This window comes from Leguminivora glycinivorella, chromosome 7 (assembly GCF_023078275.1).
Source record: "Leguminivora glycinivorella isolate SPB_JAAS2020 chromosome 7, LegGlyc_1.1, whole genome shotgun sequence".
NCBI lineage: Eukaryota > Metazoa > Arthropoda > Insecta > Lepidoptera > Tortricidae > Leguminivora > Leguminivora glycinivorella.
In genome coordinates, this window is record NC_062977.1 from 22074441 (window position 1) to 22097126 (window position 22686).

Sequence of the window (22686 nt, forward strand, 5' to 3'; positions counted from 1 at the left end):
TTTTGACATAGATTTACGGCTCGGAATTGACACTTAATGCCAATCTACAAATAATCGGTGGCAACAAGGCATTTTTTGTGGCGCCATCTATGTGTGGTGGAGTGTAAGGGAGTTCGTAGGCGGTCGCGTTTTAATGTATGGGATGGTATGATCTTGTTATATTTAATCTATGCCATAGCGGAATAAGTAAGTGTTGTAACTCCATACATCAGTAAATGCGGGTTATTTGTAGTGACATCTAGCGACAACTTAGTACTGCTACTTGTCAATAGATGTCGCGACGAACGAAGAGTCTAATTTATAGCTAATATTACAATAGTATTAATCAGTATTCTGTTTTCAATTCCTTCTGCTTGTAAAAGTTGTAAATTGTTCTAATATTCAATTTTTGGCAGACGAGACACTGTTGACACCTAGTATCGAGTAGTGGTACTGATAATTTACGCTATTTGACGCGTGATTGTCGCTAGATGTCACTACAAATAACCAGCATTTACTGATAAATCGAATTACTAACTCTTCCCTTACTTATTCCTCTATGAGTCTGACCAAAAAGAATAGAAATTAAAAAGTAGCAACATTGTAGTGTCCCTTTCAAATCAATATGTGTGAGTGGGACGAAATATCTGCTCGTACGTGTGTATCTATCTAATCAACCAATAAATTGAATGATTCACTCATTTCATTCGTGCCAGCTATCGTGAATCAACCTGTACATATAGTACAAGTTGATTCACGATAGAAGCAACGAAAATGTTTATACTGTATTTAACCAATCGTCGCTTAACCAATATTTTGCCATACTATTAGGGACCATAAATATGGTCATATTGAATGTTTGTTAAAACTAAATATATCAAGAACAGATTGTATTAAAATAACATTGAACAAGTTAATCTGTAACATTAAAAAATTAAATAATTGTACAAAATAAATAAATTGATTTGCTAACGATTTTTGCTAGTAATTATTTAATTGTAAAATAATACGGCAGTGTAAGATGTACGCAGGCAAAAGATTTTAGGTTGTTAAACATATGACTGAAATGACTTCAATTAGGGATTGGTATGTTAAACGGATTATATGACTGATAAATTGACTTCAATATCCCTAAATTTTATTTTTAATGACATGTAATCTCTGCCACACCTTACCTTAACTGATAAGAATAGAATTACTTACTTTATACTCATTCAGATAAGTAACATTAATGATATCCCGTAAAATAACACATTTGTACATACCAACATATTAAAAAACAATATTAATTAACATAATTATAATTTCAAATTTATTTCATTTAGATTGTTTTGTAACATTATTTTGAGCCAGAAATGATTGCCAATGATAGATTAAACTATACATAATACACTGAAAACGGATTTTGAGTATTGGCTATGCGAGTAACATTTGCCTTCGTTTGACATATTTTAAGAGGATACGGTAGCGAAAATGCTAAAATGGAAAGGAGCCCTCCTTTCAACTTGGGATTCTTGCTCGGTCAATAAAAAATACGAAATTTTTAGTTCAATATACAAGTGTTATTAACTCACGGCAAAACCGGAGCGACGAAGATTTATCGACATAAAAAAATTGTCCATTAAGAACAACTTAGTCAAAAGATATTTCAAAAGCTAGTACAGCAAAAACTCTTTAAAATCGAGGTTCCGCTCTCGACTCTTTCCTCCTTCAAAACTTAATCAATCGGAACGAAATTTGAGAATCTGAATAACAATGAAATAATCTAGTCGGACCGTTTAGCTTTTTTGGTTAATTGTTACCAATCTTGAGTGTCACACCGTAAAATTAATAAAAAATTTTTTGCGCCACAATGAAAAAGGCCGTTTTTGGAAATTTTCGATTGGCTCTAGAATCTTTAAAAAGCAGAATATCAAAAAAATCAAAACGGTCCGACACAGATAAAAATAATAACAATCTGTGTTGAAAAAATCATTGCTCTATCAACCAGAGAGGAAATAGTCGAGAGCGTTTGTATGGAGAATTGACCCCTACCGTATCGTCTTAACGTTAGAGATTATTTCTTAAAGATTTGAAGGTATAACGTAATCACATTTTGGACAATGGCGATCAAATATATGAAAGAGGCGCGTTCCTAGCACAGTCTAAGCTCGTGTAGGTGAACGCGTACCATGCTTGTATGAGTGAGATATGACAGGTCGACTGGTCGCGTTTTTTTCGCGTCACTTTCAGCGAGGAACGAGAGTGGCCATACTATAAATGTTACTCTTTATCATAATGTGTAATAAGTATACATTTATGCCACTAACACAGCCAATACTTAAATCGCAGAATACCCGATTAAAAATACATTATTATACCCGTTATGCAAACTACTCTATTTTCCTTGTACCAGATTGGCAAAATAACCGAAACCAGATAAAAACATTGTCAAATATGAACTCAATGTTCCGTGATAGGTATTTGAATAACCAAATACCATTTTTTTATAAATAATATAAACACTCGATTTTTATTAAATTTAATCGTATCTGGAGACCGTTATTTTTAATTGCATTTGGAATTACTAATTAGAAAAAATATTATTCCCTAACTAAAAAACAGGTTAGGACTAGCATACGTTACTGAGGCACATGATTTTTTTGCTTTATGAAATAGTATTAAATTCGGCGTGTCATAGTTTCTAGCGGTGACATGGTATCGTACGGAATCCAAAGTCACATCAAAAAAATGTACGAGAATTGTACTAAATTGTACGCTAAGAAAAAAAATGTACAACATTGATCTTTGTTTACTTGTAAATGCGTGTATTATTTTTTTTTTTTAATTAGCGTACAATGTAGTACAATTTTCGTACATATTTTCTGATTCACAAGCAATTTGAAAAATGGACTGTTACATAGTGGAATTGATAGCGCCCGCCAGAAAATATGCTTCCTAGCGGTGACATATTGATCATTGTTTTCTTGTAAATAGGTGTAGTACATTTTTTAAAAATAAGCGTACAATTTAGTACAATTCACGTACATTTTTTGATGTGACTTTGGGTTCCGTACGGTACCATGTCACCGCTAGAAATTATGACACAGTTCGGCGACGCAATGTTATGCTAGCCCTATACACATCTCACATTATATCTTTTTACTATTAATATTAAAATATACTTAAAATAATAAAATGTCAAATAAAATGCATGCAATTAATACATTTATGTATTCAAAAAAATGCGATTAAAAAAAATATATGCAATGATAAATATACAATAAAATTGACTTTTATGATTTCTCGTAAACGATGTTTTTTGGTGTAAAAAATGCATTTCATAGCTATTTCTTAAACTTTTAATAATAAAGTATTGGGCAGGTCATACTTGTATTTTTAATATACAATAAAAAATAAAAATATGATACTCAAGTAAATACTCGATCATACTAAAAACATACACTAGCATATGCATAATTATGCACGGCGTATCTATCCCATAATTAAGTTGACAAATAATTAATCACATTATTTGGTCTATGACTCTGTATATTATTATACTTGAATATTATTTGCGAACAAGGTCACATATTAACAGAAAAATATAGTTTCCAATTTTCCCGCAGCATCTGTACTAAAAATGCTAATATTATATAAATGATTTTTTATCTGATGCCTCTTTGGGCATTAAGGTATAATTCCAATTCCGACAGCACGAGGCAGCAACACTTTTCGTCTTACGTAAAATGAATTTATAACAGTAGGTAAGTATATACTGCAGCTTATAGTATAAGTTATATTACATTAATAACTAAATGCCAGTCAATGAGTTAATACTACTAATAGAGCCAATTAACTTGGTCAATGTTATTGTAAGGGTCAAATATCCTAAGCATAGGAACAAATTCAATGAAAAATATAATAAATCAAATTTAAAGTTGTAATGATCGTACCTACGACGTTCTAATGTTCGACACAAGGAATGTTTTACTGAATGAAACATATAATTTAAGGCATTGAATGGCACTGTTTTATTTAGAAAGAAAAAAACATATTTCCGAAAATGTTAGAGCCAATATTTTCTACCAAATCTCCAAAAATAGTTATGGTAAATTAACATATTATGCACAAAAGCCGATCGAACGTTATGTAAAATGTCATGAATGTTCATCTCAGCTCAGAAAATAAATGTCAAAATATGCTATCATCCTTATTAAATTCAGTGAAGCGTGGCGTCTTCAGAATTGGAAGTATACCTTTAGCATCATATTATTTCCAAGCCTCCTATATTAATGGTAAGTACGCTTACAGCTTAGACAGTGTTGGAACGACGTCCCGCCACCACCTCGCTCGCTCCATGCCGCCTGGCGTGTGGAAAAGCTCTTTTTGCAGGTTTTGGTATAGCTGGAACAAGAATTTTTATGTAAATATCGAGGAATGAATCGTGGATGGATGGATGGATAGGTTTTTCTGGGGAAACGTGTATTACTTGAGGTAATATAATTGTATTTCGGTTCATCTGATACCGTACGGTACTATCATCTTATATAGGTGAATCAACTTTTTCTTGCCTGTTATTGCCATGGTTACGGTCCCCTGAGTCACGATGGTTTTATGCAAAACCCGACTATAACTGAGTGTTTGACGACAGTCAAAGTTTAAAATCCAGCAGATATGCTTCGAAAAAAAAAGCCGGCGAATCTGCTATATAATTTTTGTACCGTACCTTGCCGTCGCTCTTCCCCAGCACAGAGTTGAGCACGAAGTCCGTGGGCGCGAGCGCGTCTACAACACCCACCACTTCAGGCAGCAGCGCCGCGCACAGCTCCGTTATGCCGCTTCGGACTAATGATGCTAGCGCAGGTCCTGTTGCGAAACCGCCTTGGTATAATTCCACTAAATGCCTGGGGAGAAAAAAAGGGGAGTTCAGGAGCATTTCTTTTTTTTGCCACTTTTATGAAACGTGATATTTTTGAAAAAATAATGCTATTTCTACTCAGCATCACTAGATTTCCAATCCTAGTAGTTAAAAAAATTGTCCCATACGATTTTTCTTATCTTGTTACCATTTTCCGTACATGTTGTGTGGGGTAACAAAAGAGGAAAGTAATAAAAATGTATGGAAATTCTGGGACACTTTTTGTCTCCCAGTGAGATTGAAACTACTCGTGATTCTGAGTACAATTGACCTAAAATTCCCTAACAAAAACCAAAATAAAAAAAATAACAAAAAAAAGAAATGCTCAGTTAGATTAAGTAAGAGAAACAAAAAGTCAAGCTTTGTTTAGACAGGGGCGCCTCATTCCGCGATTCTTTCGCCGAGCTACAAGTATTTACCTTTGACCTTCGCGCGGCGCAATATAACTCAATGTGGGCTGCTCGCGTGTGGTCCGTTTGTTAATGTAGGTAAGAATTATGAAAAGCGGCATTTTGTGAACATCAAAGCAGTGAGCCTTCTGTACCGTTGCTGTTATATAATATATTATGCGGTTTAGATACTTATCAAAAAGTAATTGGAAAACTTTGTAACAGTATTCTGCACATTTTGCATGTGTATGGTTTTTTTAAACCGGTATATCCTATTCCTTCTCCATTTTCCGAATAGCATCCGAGAAGACAAAGCAGAACAAATTCTCAACAATGTCAGCATACACTTCTGTTAAAGTATACTTTTATATACTTAGCACTCTGCCTTCGCTTGGGACTTTATTATGAGACATTCCTGCCCTAAATGCAAAAAAACTTACTTGTCTAAAGACCATAGTCCATACAGCAAGAACAGCTTCTCCAAAATGGGCTGTAGTGCCTTCTCTTTCTTTCCAATAGCTTCTGAACAGAACAGGAGAGCCAAATACTCGGCATACACTTCTGTTAGAGTCTGCCACTTGTATACTTGGCACTTGGCTTTGGCTTGGAATTTTGTGAGACCGCTCGCTATTAGAGATTCGTATTTTTCATGGGTTTCTTTTAGGAGCCAGCAGATTAGCCATTTGTACGTTGATAGGATGACTGTAACAAAGAAAAAAGTTTTTATGATTAATAAAAAATGCCTTCAAGCCTTGACAATAAATGAAGAATAAGTTTCAGCAGAAATAAACATTTTTGGGACAAGCTTCTTTAGCTGGCTATATTTATTGCAGAGACTTTTAGTCTTTATGATTAGTTTTTTTTTTATATGTGGGTAGTTTTGTACATAGTATCTTTTCCCCAGTTACGCAGTTGACCACCTGTTGACCACCAACGCTATAAAGGGTTCGAAACGCTCGATGTATTTAAATAAATAAATAAATATTGGGGACACCTTACACAGATCAACTTAGCCCCAAACTAAGCAAAGCTTGTACTATGGGTGCTAAGTGACGATATACATACTTATATAGATAAATACATACTTATATACATAGAAAACATCCATGACTCAGGAACAAATATCTGTGCTCATCACACAAATAAATGCCCTTACCGGGATTCGAACCCAGGACCGCGGCTTAGCAGGCAGCCGACTGAGCCAGACCGGTCGTCAAAATTTAATTTGAATTGAAATTATAATTCTCGACTGTGTTTTAACATTCTTAGGGCCAGTTGCATCAACCACATTTGCCAGACACATCATAGTCACGCAGCAGACATTTATGGAACTTCACATACAATAAAATTTAACGAACGCTTTAACGATGACAGACTGTTTGATGCAACCGGCCCTTAGTCTCGTAAGTTAAATACGAGTAAATAAAAATAAATATATAGGACATTCTTTCTTACACAGATCAACTGAGGCCCACGGTAAGCTCAAGAAGACTTGTGTTGTGAGTACTCAGAAAACGATATATATAATATATAAATACTTACATACATAGAAAACATCCATGACTCAGGAACAAAATCTGCTCATCACACAAATAAATGCCCTTACCGGGATTCGAACCCGGGACCGCGGCGTAGCAGGCAGGGTCACTACCGACTGCGCCAGACCGGTCGTCAAAGTTACATTCTTTGTCCTTCAGCTGACTTGTATGTGTACAAGTGAAGTGGTGTCTTCTCTTCTTTGAAATCTTTGAGGAAAATCACAGTGCCTAGCGGAGAATCCACAGACTTAGTCTTACAGCACACCGACTGCCAGTAGCTTGCTTATATCCTGTCTCCTACTTACATTCTTTGTCCTTGAGCTGGCTTGTATCTGTACAAGCAAAGCGGTGTCCCATAATCCTATCAAAATCCTTCAGGAACGTGACAGTGCCTAGCGGTGAGTCCACAAACTACATTTTTCTCAAACATGCAATGAAAAATTGTCTTTACGTTCCTTAAAATGCGCTGGGAAGTATCGCTTTTTGGGCGCAACAACTCGAGAGGACTGTAAAGGGATTTCATATTATTTTTTAGGCCTAGGCCTGCAAAGTAACTTTTTTAAGTAAGCTGTCAGTACTGTCATGTCACTTTTTTTTTAATTTTTGTGTGACCTGGATACTTGTCACACTTGACGTTTGAGTGTATTTGTATTTTGTCACTTAATAAATAAAATATTGTCCTTTAGAGCATTTTATTTTTTATTTTATTGTATGTTTGAGAAAAGCACTATACATGCCTCGGCGTGAAAACGGATTCCCGGCCTCGTATACCCACTTGGCCGGAAATCCTCATTTTCCCGGCCTCTGATGTAATGTACTATTACTACACACATACTGCGTATAGCCTGCTTCTTACTTACATTCTTTGTCTTTCTACTGTCCTGTGTGTGTACAAGCGAAGCGGTGTCCCATAATCCTATCAAAATCCTTCAGGAACGTGACAGTGCCTAGCGGTGAGTCCACAGACTACATTTTACTACGCACATACTGCGTATAGCCTGCTTCTTACTTACATTCTTTGTCTTTCAACTGTCCTGTGTGTGTACAAGCGAAGTGGTGTCCCATAATCCTATCAAAATCCTTCAGGAACGTGACAGTGCCTAGCGGAGAGTCCACAGCATACATTTTACTACACACATACTGCGAATAGCCTGCTTCTTACTTACATTCTTTGTCTTTCAACTGTCCTGTGTGTGTATAAGCAAAGCGGTGTCCCATAATCCTACCAAAATCCTTCAGGAACGTGACAGTGCCTAGCGGTGAGTCCACAGACTACATTTTATTACACACATACTGCGTATACACATTCTTTGTCTTTCAACTGTCCTGTATGTGTATAGCGGTGTCCCATAATCCTACCAAAATCCTTGAACTGACAGTGCCTAGCGGTGAGTCCACAGACATACACACATACTACGAATAGCCTGCTTCTTACTTACATTCTTTGTCTTTCAACTGTCCTGTGTGTGTACAAGCGAAGCGGTGTCCCATAATCCTATCGAAGTCCTTCAGGAACGTGACAGTGCCTAGTGGGGAGTCCACGGACTGAGTTTTGCTGCACTCATACTGTCTGAGGAGCCAGTTGCCTGCCTGCTGAGATAGTACACTGTTGTCGCCTTCGTAGGTCACTGTTGCTTCGTGGTTGCTCCGGATTTCGCCTAGGTTCGCTCGCTGGAAAAATAAAATAAAGTTTAAATCTTTTATGGAACACCACATTGTCAAACAAAGCTTCATGGAAATAGCACCTTAAATGATGTATCTTGGAAGAAATTGAAAAATAGTACATCTTGATTTACACGGTAAACGGCTTCGTCGTTGTCCCCAATATTTATTTATTCTTATATACAGACAGAGATGGTACGATAGATTGCGATCTGTTCCTATGTCAATGGCACACGCGTAAGAATAAGTTTATGAAGCCAACAGCCAGAAGACAGAATTTTCCATTCTACCTGTTTACTAAACAAATGTTTAAGATCCGTATTTTAAAGTATTACCTTCATGAATCCATGACCTCCGCAGGCCTCCCGACACACTTGTGCTGCTCGGAGTACCGTCCAAGTCGTCATCGGCTTACTGCTCGATACCATGGCGTGGATTTCGGACACTGACTCGCTCTAAAAAGGAAAATAATGTTTATTTTTTATAAGTATTTTTAAGATATTATTGCACAAATTGATTGAGTCCCTCATGATATAATTTATATGTAGGTACTTTGTTTTTGCTTTTGTAACCCTTCATCAGAGCTTAAATACGATTTTTATGGAGGTCAGTGACGAAAATAACATAATTATAAACAGGGCCTCTTCGTTTCGTGTGGTGAACGCAAAAACAGAAACACACAAGATTAAATTTTAGTGTACAATAAAATAAATTACCTACAAAAGGTAGGCTTCGTGTCTTAGGGCATTTTCTATTAGTCAAACAGACAGGGCTAAACAGAAATTGTGCAATGAGAAAAATAATTTTGTACTTCTACGTTATTTATTCAATGATAGTTTTAGTGCCAATTGGAACAGCCTGATATTCAATATTTTGTTCAATTTATTAATATTATGTTACTCACCAAATCGTCAACTTTCTGTCCCGAATTCGAAGCCTCAACGATTTTCAGGTACACCCTGGAGAAACTCTCGATATATATCTTGAAGACTACCGCCGCCGCCACGTAGCCGAATAGCCGCCATTGCTGTTGAAAAATATATAAATAATTAATAATCTGACTAGTCAACCATCTGCGTAAAAGGTAACTCAGCTAGCTCTTTCGTCATCATCATCAGGGCAAATCAGCGCTCATATTATCATCTTAAAAAAAAAAATATAAAAAATAAAAACTTATCAGGTTCAAATAGTGTAAATCATTTAGGACTTCGAATATCAAACTTTCGTGCCTATACTTCATTCACAAATTAGTACCTTTCAACCAAACGCCTAAGTTTCAAAAAGATTAACAGAGGTTAGCAGTGACATCACTTCTAGCACGCGCTAAATGCTGATGCAGATTACTTCCTTTATCTAATTCATTAATAAAATTGTACAAACGCACAATAAGCGAAGCCAGTTGTACGATTTACCCGCTTTGTAAAAAAAAGTGTTTTTGAACAGTGCCTAGCGAGTATCTATCAATATTTTTTTTACAAAAACTAATCGAGAATCATCTTGAATAGTCGCGTCACAAAATGACTTAAGTTACATTTTGGTGCCGTGACCAGGATATTTCCATTGACTCCTTAAAAACGATTTATCTGTAGATTTTTCATGAAATTCCTTTAGAATTACAAATTTCAAACCTTCTAATACTTGACAAAGTCTCGTATTAACCAGTGTATGTAATATAAAGTAGACTAACATGCAAGTCGTACTCTAGCAGCGGTATCTCGCGCGCCGCGCTGCCGAACTGCGCGCGGGTCGCCGCGTACCGCACCGCTACCGACACGCACGACGACAGCGAGTTGCAGCTCTCCTGCATTATGCCGATGCGACCTGGAAGAATAATAATAAGTTAATAAGGTTAATCGTGTGGTCAATTAATCAATCAAAAATAACCACAAAATTAAAATTTTGAAAAAACCCCGACCGCGGCATAGTGGACCGAATTTCAAGAAACATGGCTAAGAACACTACTGACTAACTCAGCTTTCAGACAAAAAAAAACTAATTTAAAATCGGTTCATCCGTTCGAGAGCTACGATGCCACAGACAGACAGACAGACAGACAGACAGACAAACAGACAGGCAGACAGACAGACAGACAGACATACACACAGACAGACACGTCAAACTTACAAAACACCCCGTCGTTTTTGCATCGGGGGTTAAAAATGAAATCAATCAAATCAGCAAATTAAATAAGATATTTGCGAAAATTCCGTATGAATGAGTGTTCAACGCATTTTTAGGGTTCCGTAGTCAACTAGGAACCCTTATAGTTTCGCCATGTCTGTCTGTCCGTCCGTCCGTCCGTCCGTCCGTCCGCGGATAATCTCAGTAACCGTAAGCACTAGAAAGCTGAAATTTGGTACCAATACGTATATCAATCACGCCAACAAAGTGCAAAAATAAAAAATGGAAGAAAATGTTTTATTAGGGTACCCCCCTACATGTAAAGTGGGGGCTGATATTTTTTTTCATTCCAACCCCAACGTGTGATATATTGTTGGATAGGTATAGGTTGGATAGGTATTTAAAAATGAATAAGGGTAAGACCGTTTTTTGATAATATTAATATTTTCGGAAATAATCGCTCCTAAAGGAAAAAAAAGTGCGTCCCCCCCCCTCTAACTTTTGAACCATATGTTTAAAAAATATGAAAAAAATCACAAAAGTAGAACTTTATAAATACTTTCTAGGAAAATTGTTTTGAACTTGATAGGTTCAGTAGTTTTTGAGAAAAATACGAAAAACTACGGAACCCTACACTGAGCGTGGCCCGACACGCTCTTGGCCGGTTTTTTTTTATTTCGTTTAATTTCTCAAAAAAAATGTTTTTTTTTTTAAATATATGTATTTATAAACATGTGAAATATAAGTAATTAAACATATCTTTTTACAAAGACTGGATAATTATGTCCTACTATATAACTATACTTAGACATAAAAAGCAAAAAAGCCAATAACAAAAAAATACCAATTAAAAACGTCAACGGAAATCAAATGAATTTTATATTACAAAATGTGTACATACGTATCTATATTCTTATTTCTTACATTTTAATCAATAGTTCTTTTCACAGTTAGTTAAGAATTATTAGTCATATCTGAATGGATTCCATAAATCATATTTTTACTATCGTAATATACGCTCTAGTTACGTAAATGGTAATTTTTCAAGTTATCGCCTTATCATCGGTTTAAACTATTATGTTTTATCTGTAATCAAAACAAAGCTATCAGGAGATTGCACGCACGATAACAATATGGCGGACAATTTAACTAAAGGGCGAAGTACGTTATTTAAATATATTATTTTTCTAAATCTGCATTAATCCAATCTGAAAATTATAATCTAAATAGTTCGACACTAATCAATGAGATATGGGACATTCTGATTAATCCAAATACTGCTACAAATTAATTTAATTTGGTTACATTTAAATACATAGAATTATTATCAGAATCGATTAAAAAGAACCATTCTGAAAGTTATGTTACAGTTGTAGTATTAAAAAAACGAACAAAAAGAAACCTGTAGTGGTGTTGACTGAATACTAACCGGTATCTAGCAACCGGGCTAACATTTTGAAAATCCTAGCAAATAAAGTCACCGTCAATAGAATTTGTGAACAATGTAAACAAACCTAGTAGTCAAAATGTCTTCAATTTCCATTGTAACTCATCAGATACTGGCTAAATCCATGTGTTATTTAATCAATTCATATCACATTATGATCCTCAACCTTTAAAATAATAAAATTTTGCTGAAATATTGATATTTTATAAAATAGTTTGTTTACATTGTTTGCGATGTGCGATTTTAGGATCAAGTATTATAGTGAGTTACTGTCAAAAGTAAAATATGTAATCATAGTGCATAGACTGCCATCTCTCGACACAAGCTTAAAACTTTTAAACCTCAGGTTTGACAATTTGGCCCATATTCTTAGCTTGATACGTGTTAAAATGTCAAATATTAATGTTAGCGCCATCTAGCCGAGCGTCCCCAAAGATGTAACGCCATCTAGGCCACCGTACTTTTTCCTATATGGTTCTTGGACTGTAGCTGTCTATACGGAGTTACATATATGTCTTTGACCCGAGTTAACCTTAAAGCTAAGATTATAAGGTTTGAAATTACCTGCAGATAGATTCTCTAGGGCGGCTCCAAGTATTCTAGAAGGTTCGGAGAAGGAACTCTCGTATATACCCTCCTCGGTGACGTCAGCTGTTCTGTTCAGGAGATTCTCGCGCGGTATCCGGTATTGGTTGAACATCATGAACCTTGACAAAAGGAATAGGGTTTATTATTTGTATATCGATTATAGAATAGAAAGAAATCATTTATTCTGGCAACACATCAGTAAGAACAAATCAATAGATAAAGTAGGATAAAACACATCAAACATCAATAGATAACATAGGATAAAAAGTTGCACAAAGTAAAAAGTATTCGACGCAAAAACGACTGGGTGATATAAGTTTCACGTGTCTGTCTGTTTGTCCGTCCGTCCGTCGGTCCGTCGGTCCGTCCGTACGTCCGTACGTCCGTCCGTCCATCCGTGAAAGCTGAGTTAGTCGGGAGTGTTCTTAGCCATGATTCATGAAAATCGATCTACTATGTCGCAGTCGGGGGGTTTTTCAAAATTTTAATTTTGTGGTTAGGTTATAAGGATGTGAGGTGGTCTCCACTCAGCATTGCAGCTGACACGGTTAGCGTGCTCAACGGCGCTAGTTTTCTGTGGAGCCAGCGGGATTACCAGATGAATTATCTTAGTCCTGTGTGGTGACGGGTTAAGAATTTCACCAGCCCCTTTCTTCCCGTGGGTGTCGTAGAAGGCGACTATGGGATCTGGGTTAAATTGTGGCGTAGGCGAGAGGCTGGCAACCTGTCACTGCAATGTCACAATTTCGTTTTCTTTCAACCCCTTATTTGCCAAGAGTGGCACTGAAGCTTTAGTAGTTTCATGTGTTCTGCCTACCCCTTTATGGGATACCGGCGTGATTGTATGTTGTTGTTGTTATCTTAGGCACCGGTCCCACCAAAAGCGAGTTAGCCATGAGCTATCGGTGACAGAAAAGGACAAAAGATACTCGCTCCCGTGTACATAAAAGAGAGAGCGAGCAGTTTATAGTTCTTCGCTCGGCGACGAACTATAACTCGCGAGCTGTCATCGCGTCTCTTTCACACGCATAAAATAAACTTACAGTAGTATGGAAACTATTTAAATATGAAAATATATTTTTCCCCTCACTAGCTCGGAAACACGTGTTTTTCCTTTAATACCAGCGGGTAAAAACGCATTTTATCCACTAGTGGTTAAAGTAATTTGACCTTGAATAAAGTCAAATTAACTGCTTTAAAATTGATAAAAGTAGGTGAATCTAGTAATAAAGATGATTTACCACCTGTGGAACTACTGGAAGCGGTGATAAACGCATTTTTTGCGTTGTAGTTTCCTCGCTATAGTGAGGGGTAGTAATAAAGATGATTTACCACCTGTGGAACTACTGTAAGCAGTGATAAAAGCATTTTCCCCTCACTAGCTCGGAAACACGTGTTTTGTCCTTTAATACCAGCGGGTAAAAACGCATTTTATCCACTAGTGGGTAAAGTAATTTGACCTTGAATAAAGTCAAATTAACTGCTTTCAAATTTATAAAAGTAGGTGAATCCAGTAATAAAGATGATTTACCACCTGTGGAACTACTGGAAGCAGTAATAAACGTATTTTTTGCGTTGTAGTTTCCTCGCTATAGTGAGGGGAAAAGTTTTGTGTTACACTCGGGTGCAAATGTATTTTACTTCTCGTGTGTTAAAAAACTCGCAAGTTCAGGATTCTATTCTCGAACCACTCGCTTCGCTCGTGGTTCAACTATAGAATCCTTTCACTTGCTCGTTTTTCAATTCCACACTCGGCGTTAAAATACAACTTTGCCCCCTTGTATAACAAATAACTATTTTTGCGTTGTAGTTTCCTCGCTATAGTGAGGGGAAAAGTTTTGTGTTACACTCGGGTGAAAATGTATTTTACTTCTCGTGTGTTAAAAAACTCGCAAGTTCAGGATTATATTCTCGAACCACTCGCCTCGCTCGTGGTTCAACTATAGAATCCTTTCACTTGCTCGTTTTTCAATTCCACACTCGGCGTTAAAATACAACTTTCAACTTTGCCCCCTTGTATAAAAATAACTATTACTTCTGACCGCGGACCTGTACAATATTTATTGTTTTTGTATTTCTTTATATCATGTGCAGTTTTTAGATGTTATTCGACATTTAAAAACTTTATACATATCTAATATTATAATAGCTTTCTACTTTAGTTAAATTCATAACACTTATTGTAATCTTAAATGTAATGCTGATATGTAAAAGTGCCCCTGTGGCACACCTCGGACACTGGCGATCAAATATATGAAAGAGGCGCGTTCCTAGCACACATTCTAAGCTCGTGTAGGTGAACGCGTACCATGCTTGTATGAGATATGACAGGTCGACTGTTCGCGTTTTTGACAGGCGATAACTGTGAGGTAACAGAACGGGGGTGGGCGGCACTTTCAGCGGGGAGCAGGAGTGTCCATACTGTACTACTGTGGCCTACTTGCTGACAAAACGATTTGTGTTTTTTTAATACGTTTGGAGCGTTATTTCACACGATATTTGATGATGACTGCAAGCTACACCCAGATAACAATAATATTATACACCCAATTTTGTTTCAAGGCAAGGTTATTCAGTCCAAATACAATTAATTTATTTAAGAACCTAATGTATTAACTATTAACTGTTACTGTTATTGAGTTATTAAACAAATAATTTTAATAACTGAACAAGTGTATCATGACCTTTATTACTTCCTAATAATATTTACTTGCCATGACGCTATTAACTGTTACTTTACTCGTAAGGTTATTCTTACATATTTCATTAATTGGATTAAGTATGTAAGAATATTATATGGGTGAATCAACTTTTTCTTGCCTGTTATTGCCATGGTTACGGTCCCCTGAGTCACGCTGGTTTTATGCAAAATGATGCTACTTAAACTATGCAAACATGCATTTTTTTGGTATTAACAAGCCCTTTTATTATTTTACCACTTTCAAACATGGAATTGCAGTAGCATAATTTTGCATAAAACCAGCGTGACTCAGGGGACCGTAACCATGGCAATAACAGTCAAGAAAAAGTTGATTCAACCATATGATGATAATAATATTAAAATAAATAAATAAATAAATATTATAGGACATTTTTACACAGATTGACAACGGTAACAAGAAGGCTTGTGTTGTGGGTACTCAGACAACGATATATATATAATATATAAATACTTATAAGGTAGAAAACATCCATTGAACAAATATCTGTGCTCATCACACAAATAAATGCCCTTACCGGGATTCGAACCCAGGACCGCGGCGTAGCAGGCAGGGTCACTACCGACTGCGCTAGACCGGTCGTCAAATATTGATGATGATGATGTTGGCCAGAGCACTGTTGAGTGTTGATTTTGTCATTGACCTTACATTTGAATACTATTGCGTTAGAAATGAGAGTTGAATTTACTTTGTTTATAACCTAACCACAAAATAAAAAAATCGAAAAACCCCCGACCGCGCCATAGTAGACCGATTTTCATGAAACGTGGCTAAGAACACTCCCGACTAATTCAGCTTTCAGACAAAAAAAAAACGAAATTTAAATCGGTTCATCCGTTCGGGAGCTACGATGCCACAGACAGACACGCACACAGACAAATAGACACGTCAAACTTATAACACCCCGTCGTTTTTGCGTCGGGGGTTAAAAAATCGAAAGAGACAAAATAAAAGCAACTCTATTCTATTTAACTAAGATTCAAATTTCATTATTAAGTAGGACATTGAACACTAAGGGCCGGTTGCATCAAACCGTCTGTCACCGTTAAAGCGTTCGTTAAATTTTATTGTATGGGAAGTTCCATAGACGTCTGCTGCGTGACGATGATGTGTCTGTCAAATGTGGCTGATGCAGCTGGCCCTAGGAGATTAAAATTTGCGAATAATTATACACCATTTTATTTTTGTTTTCCGTTAAATTCGACACGCAGTTAGGTTCATCCTCAGGAACTAGGCTTGTGTTGTTCACGAACTATGAACTGTTAGGAATAAAATCCCATCAATAACCGAAATGAACTGAATCTTTCCGTGCTCTGAGAATCGGTCTTTGCTCATTTAGTTCAGTACAGGATCGGCGAACACGAGCGGTTTGGATCGAGAACGAATGTGTGACTGCGCCGACCGAGAGTGAGAGCAGAGCAACAAAAAAAGTCAAGTTTTCATATTAAACTTCGGTTACTTACAACCTTTCGGCCCGGAATGTTACTATCTGTAGACTATTCGTATCATTTTGACACTACTCGGTCCCATTCGTTCTGATCTTTCCTACCGCAACGGTCGCTGGTCTGGCTGAACTAAATGAGCATTAGGAACCACCCTGTATATCGCTTTTTGTTAAATTCGAAAAACATTTTTTTTCCGTTTCCATACATAATAAATGGATTAATTAGTGTCAGAGGACCTTAATCATAACATTAAAGTCATTGTGAAGTATTTGACGGCACATGTCAAAACAAATATCATTAGGAAGTGGTAAGGACGCCACACACGTGTTCAGTTTTTTTTTTAATAATTCGATAACCGTAAGAGTTAAGAGGCTAGTTTCTTAGCGAAATGGATTGTATTTGAACTAAGAATCTTCCCTCAACCTCGTAACGCCCACCATACAAACATTTTGCTAGAGAATTTTGATCCTAGTTGCATTTTAAATTGGGTTGAGGTTCATTTGTTCTAAAAATTTTAGAGACAAAAGAAATCCTACTTTATTTATTCACGTGAAAGTTAAAATTCCATTGAACTGAAATGTACATCTCATTGCACATTGGGCGGCAAGAGGCTAAAGTTAAAGAAATTCAATAAAAACAGGGTGTATACATAAAACTGTGACTCACCCATTATCAATCCCGTTGACTCCAATCTTCTCCCCCATATCCCCCACAATGAGACCTGGATAGGTCTCCAAGGTCTCCGGGTCTCTGATGGGCACCATGAAACCGTGCAGACCGTGGTTTTCCCCATCCGGCGTGATGAGTTGGGCGAAAACTAGGGCGTGGGTACATGTTCGTCCTATAAAAAGAAGAAAACTTTAGTTAGTATTGTATTGTACTTTGACAATGATTTATTCAAATTAAAATTTTGACATGCTGTCAATAAAAATAAAATAAAATAAATAAATATTGGGGACACCTTACACAGATCAACTTAGCCCCAAACTAAGCAAAGCTTGTACTATGGGGTGCTAAGCGACGATATACATACTTAAATAGATAAATACATACTTATATACATAGAAAACATCCATGACTCAGGAAACAAATATCTGTGCTCATGCTCATCACACAAATAAATGCCCTTACCGGGATTCGAACCCAGGACCGCGGCGCAGCAGGCAGGGTCACTACCAACTGAGCCAGACCGGTCGTCAAAAATAAATGATAGAGTCAAAAATAAATGATGCGTATATTATATGTATACAATTATACATCATTATGTATTTAAGGACTGACAAATGGAGGGTGACACTTTCTGATAAGAAATACGAAAATGTAACAAAGAAAATATCCCTAAAGTGTCCTAAGAGCGTTATAGTTAGCGTATTACTGTTGTCAATTTGTCATGTCTATTGTATATATGAGCTGTAAGAACCTCTTTTTGACACATGACAGCGTCCACAAAAGTTGATAGAAATCGTTTATTTGTTTAAGCGCCTCCTTGTACATAGGGCCTAATCGGTTCAACCAATTCGAAATTAATCGTTAGATTTGGCAAACGATATGTCTTAGCCATGTATTGCAACATACTTCAAAACAAATGTGTCAAAAATGTGAACTTACAAATTCGGCATAACTTAAACCGGCAATAACTTGCATAAAATATAAGGTGACTAAGGTGTAACCTGAGAAACCTGCAATAATTTAACCCGCATTTTCGAGGCCAATGAAGTAAACAAAATATTATGTTATGACTAAGTAAAAATAACTAATACCTAATTCCGTTGTTTTTCGTTAATAATACACTTGTAACTTATTTAGACAGTTGCCACCATACGTGTGTAACTATGTAAATAAGTTATTTGAAATTGATTAGGAAAGGTTAATAACAAGTTAGTCACTTCCCGGTCGATTGCGTTAAATAGGGAACTTGACCGTAGTTAAAATAAAATATTATATACGAGTACCATGCACGCAATAAAGCATCAGATAATTATTAGAGATACTAGCTTTTACCCGCGGCTTCGCCCGCGTAATAAAAGTATTCTTATTGAAATGTTTACAAAAAATAAGATTTTCATTTGGATCCGTAGGTTTCTTTGTAGGTACATCTGTCCGCGATTATTTCGATTAAGGTAAAGCGGGGCAATTCTCGACTGGAGGGCCATTGTAACTGATCTATTTGCTGTACGGTCCGGTTTTGGCTGACTGTACCTTACACCTATTGTTTTTAAAGAAATTCTTGCAATGATTGTATAATTGTTACACAGCGACCACAGCGTAGGTAGTAGGTACGAATATGTATGTATTTTACCTATATAAATATTTATACTGGGGAAACTTCATACAACCCACATAGCCAGTATCTCGACGCTATGGTCGGTAGGGTAAAAAGTACTTCCTTGCATTATCGCTTACATTTTTTTCCATTTTGCTTATACTTATTGCAAACGTAAACATATAAAAGGCAAGCAAACAACGATCTTCTTACAGCACATTGAATGTAATAGTTATTACGGATGCAGGATACTCGCCGATGCCTACTTACTAATACCTTCCCACTGAGCCACCTGCATTTTACACTGCCTAGATATCGATTGCCGACCGATTATTCCGACCCCAATCCCTATTCTTATCCCCGTCCCTATCTCTATCTTTGTCCCCGTCCCTATCTCTATCTTTGTCCCCGTCCCCGTTCCCGTCCCGTCTCTGTCCCCGTCCCTCTCCTATCCCTATCCCCGTCCCCGTCCCCTATTTTTATCCCTATTTCTATCCCTATTTCTATCCCTATCCCTATCCCTATCCCTATCCCCTCCCTCTCCCTATCCCCTCCCTATCCCTATCCCTATCCCTATCCCTATCCCTATCCCTATCCCTATCCCTATCCCTATCCCTATCCCTATCCCTATCCCTATCCCTATCCCTATCCCTATCCCTATCCCTATCCCAATCCCAATCCCAATCCCAATCCCTATCCCTATCCCTATCCCTATCCCTATCCCTATCCCTATCCCTATCCCTATCCCGTCCCCGTCCCTGTCCCTGTCCCTGTCCCTGTCCCTGTCCTGTCCTTGCCCCTGTCAAATTATCATGCTAGGAGGTGAACTTTGAAAAATCCTTTCTTAGTGCTCCTCTAAGGAACTTCCGTGTCAATTTGAAATCTCTTGAACCAGAAGTAAAGATAAAAACTAAAGCTATACTTATGGCTATTTTGGATATTTTAACCCCATTACACAACAACAGGGGAGAAAATTTCTTTTCTACCTCATTAGATTTTAAAATCGTTGTATTTATCGTGATCAGCGACCCGATAAACCATAAAAACGATACCCATATTGTGTTTTTGACTTTACCCCCTTTGCACCCCTTTAGGGGTCAAATTTTCAAAAAACCTGAAACATGTATTTACTTAGTCATAATATGTCTTTAGGAATCCTCCTGTGAAGTTTCGAATAAAATAGTCAAACTAATCTTGTTTCCCCATACAAACTTTGAACCCCCATTTCACCCTTTTAAGAGGAGAATTTTGAAAGATCCTTTCTTAGTGCTCCTCTACGCCATATAAGGAACCTATGTGCCAAATTTGAAATCTCTAGGACCAGCGGTTTCGGCTGTGTGTTGATATATCAATCAGTCAGTCAATATCTTCTTTTATATATTTAAACCCCATTGCACCACAACAGGGGAGAAGGTATTTCACTTCCGCCTCGTTAGATTTTAAAAACATTGTATTTATCGTGATCAGCGACCCGATAAACCATAAAAACGATACCCATATTGATTTTTTGACTGTATCACCCCCTTTTCACCCTTTTAGGGGTTAAATTTTCAAAAAACCTGAAACACGTATTCAGTCATATGTCTTAAGGAATCTTCCTGTGAAGTTTCGAATAAAATAGTCAAACTAATCTTGTTTCCCCATACAAACTTTGAACCCCCATTTGACCCCCTTAGGAGGTGAATTTTGGAAAATCCTTTCTTAGTGCTCCTCTACACCATATAAGGAACCTACGTGTCAAATTTGAAATCTCTAGGACCAGCGGTTTCGGCTGTGTGTTGATATGTCAGTCAGTCAGTCAATATCTTCTTTTATATATTTTTTTGATATTTAAACCCCATTGCACCACAACAGGGGAGAAGGTATTTCACTTCCGCCTCGTTAGATTTTAAAAACGTTGTATTTATCGTGATCAGCGACCCGATAAACCATAAAAACGATACCCATATTGATTTTTTGACGTTATCACCCCCTTTTCACCCTTTTAGGGGTTAAATTTTCAAAAAACCTGAAACACGTATTCAGTCATATGTCTTAAGGAATCTTCCTGTGAAGTTTCGAATAAAATAGTCAAACTAATCTTGTTTCCCCATACAAACTTTGAACCCCCATTTGACCCCCTTAGGAGGTGAATTTTGAAAAATCCTTTCTTAGTGCTCCTCTACACTATATAAGGAACCTACGTGCCAAATTTGAAATCTCTAGGACCAGCGGTTTCGGCTGTGCGTTGATATGTCAGTCAGTCAGCTTCTTCTTTTATATATTTAGATAATAGTTTGAAATATTTTTAAATCGAATTTCTATTTAATAAGTCAGGTAGAAATATATAAAGTAACTGAGTTGACCGAGACGTCACTCAATTCAATTTCAAATAAATTCCATATTAGAAAGACGTTCAAATTCGTTTTGACAGTTCTTAAAAAGAAGCTGATTTGACTAGGAGGCAAGTAGCCTATTTACTTTTTTTTCACCTTTTATTAAGGGCGTTCCCTGCGCCAATGACCTTCGATTTCAATCCATTGATATTGTGATAGTTTCTAAAGCCTATCATATTAACAGCATCGTCTTTAAACAAAATAGTATCTTATAATTACTTCAAAGCTCATTATTTCTGTGATATTTGGCACCAAAGTTGAACAATTTTAGGGTCAAAAACTGTTTTTTGATCATAACTTTTGTTTTAATTACTTTAAAATTAAAATCTCTCTTGGATCTTCAGAAAAGTCAAAGGTAAATCCAGACATGTAGATTTCATGTATGTAAAACACCCTTCACTAAAATCAAATTTCGATAAGTGTTTTTTTTAGACCATTTTTAAAAAATCATAAAAAAATAAGTATTAATTTATTTCAAAATATGGCTCTTACGAATAGAGATAAAAGATTGAAGAACCGATAGCCATTGGTCTTATAATTCTATCTTTAGTGCAAATTTAGGAGTTTCAACTCAAAACTTATCTAAAATCGATGAAAACCGTATGGCCCCTTAATACGTGTGGCCTCTTAATACTCTCCCTTTCGTGACCACGGCCAGTACAACGTCGAGAAAAATAGTGCGCGGAGACCACCGGGCAGAAGAAGTGTATCTTGGTAGTGTGTTGTTTTTCAAAATTCGAGTTGGCAACACTGAGCGTTAAACGTTTAACGCTGTCAGTTGGAAGCCGCATTAGAAGTTTCATTTCAAAAAAAGTATTATAATATTTATAATACACCGTGTTTTTATTGAATTCCGTTAACTTCGGCATATAATTAAGTCCATTATAAGTAACAGAATGGCATAGTTAGTTTTCTTAAATTCGTATTTTTTTCTAAAAAAAAACCATACACCTGCGAAAGATGTTACTTTAATTGCTGATTGAGAAACGGGCTTTACCATTAACTCACACTAAGTAAGTGTCAAAACTATGATATGTCAATCGCATATCGAACACACAAATCCCGTTTCTTAAAAGCAATTGTTGTAACATCTATCGCAGGTGTATGGTGTTTTTCAGAAAAAAGTTACAAATTAAAAAAAAACTAACTATGCTATTCTATTTCTTATAATGGGCCTAACTATATGCCGAACTTAACGGAATTCAATAAAAACACGGTGTATAATGTTAAATTGTTGCGTCCGAACCGCAAAATAAATA

At 36.6% G+C, this 22686-nt stretch overlaps 1 protein-coding gene across 2 annotated transcripts in view; it reads right to left on the reverse strand.

The window, feature by feature from the left end:
- Positions 1–1914: 1914 nt before the first annotated feature.
- The window catches only part of LOC125228263 (peroxisomal acyl-coenzyme A oxidase 3), a 38346-nt gene continuing 17574 nt past the window's right edge, over positions 1915–22686 (reverse strand). For both annotated transcript variants that reach the window (XM_048132761.1, XM_048132760.1), the window contains 9 exons: positions 17456–17630; positions 12601–12743; positions 10156–10289; positions 9373–9495; positions 8804–8923; positions 8246–8477; positions 5709–5970; positions 4688–4865; positions 1915–4365 (listed from right to left, as the gene is read on the reverse strand). In XM_048132761.1, the coding sequence (XP_047988718.1) occupies positions 4267–4365; positions 4688–4865; positions 5709–5970; positions 8246–8477; positions 8804–8923; positions 9373–9495; positions 10156–10289; positions 12601–12743; positions 17456–17630 (1466 nt within the window). In that variant the 3' untranslated portion in view covers positions 1915–4266. The remainder of the gene's footprint in view (positions 4366–4687; positions 4866–5708; positions 5971–8245; positions 8478–8803; positions 8924–9372; positions 9496–10155; positions 10290–12600; positions 12744–17455; positions 17631–22686) is intronic.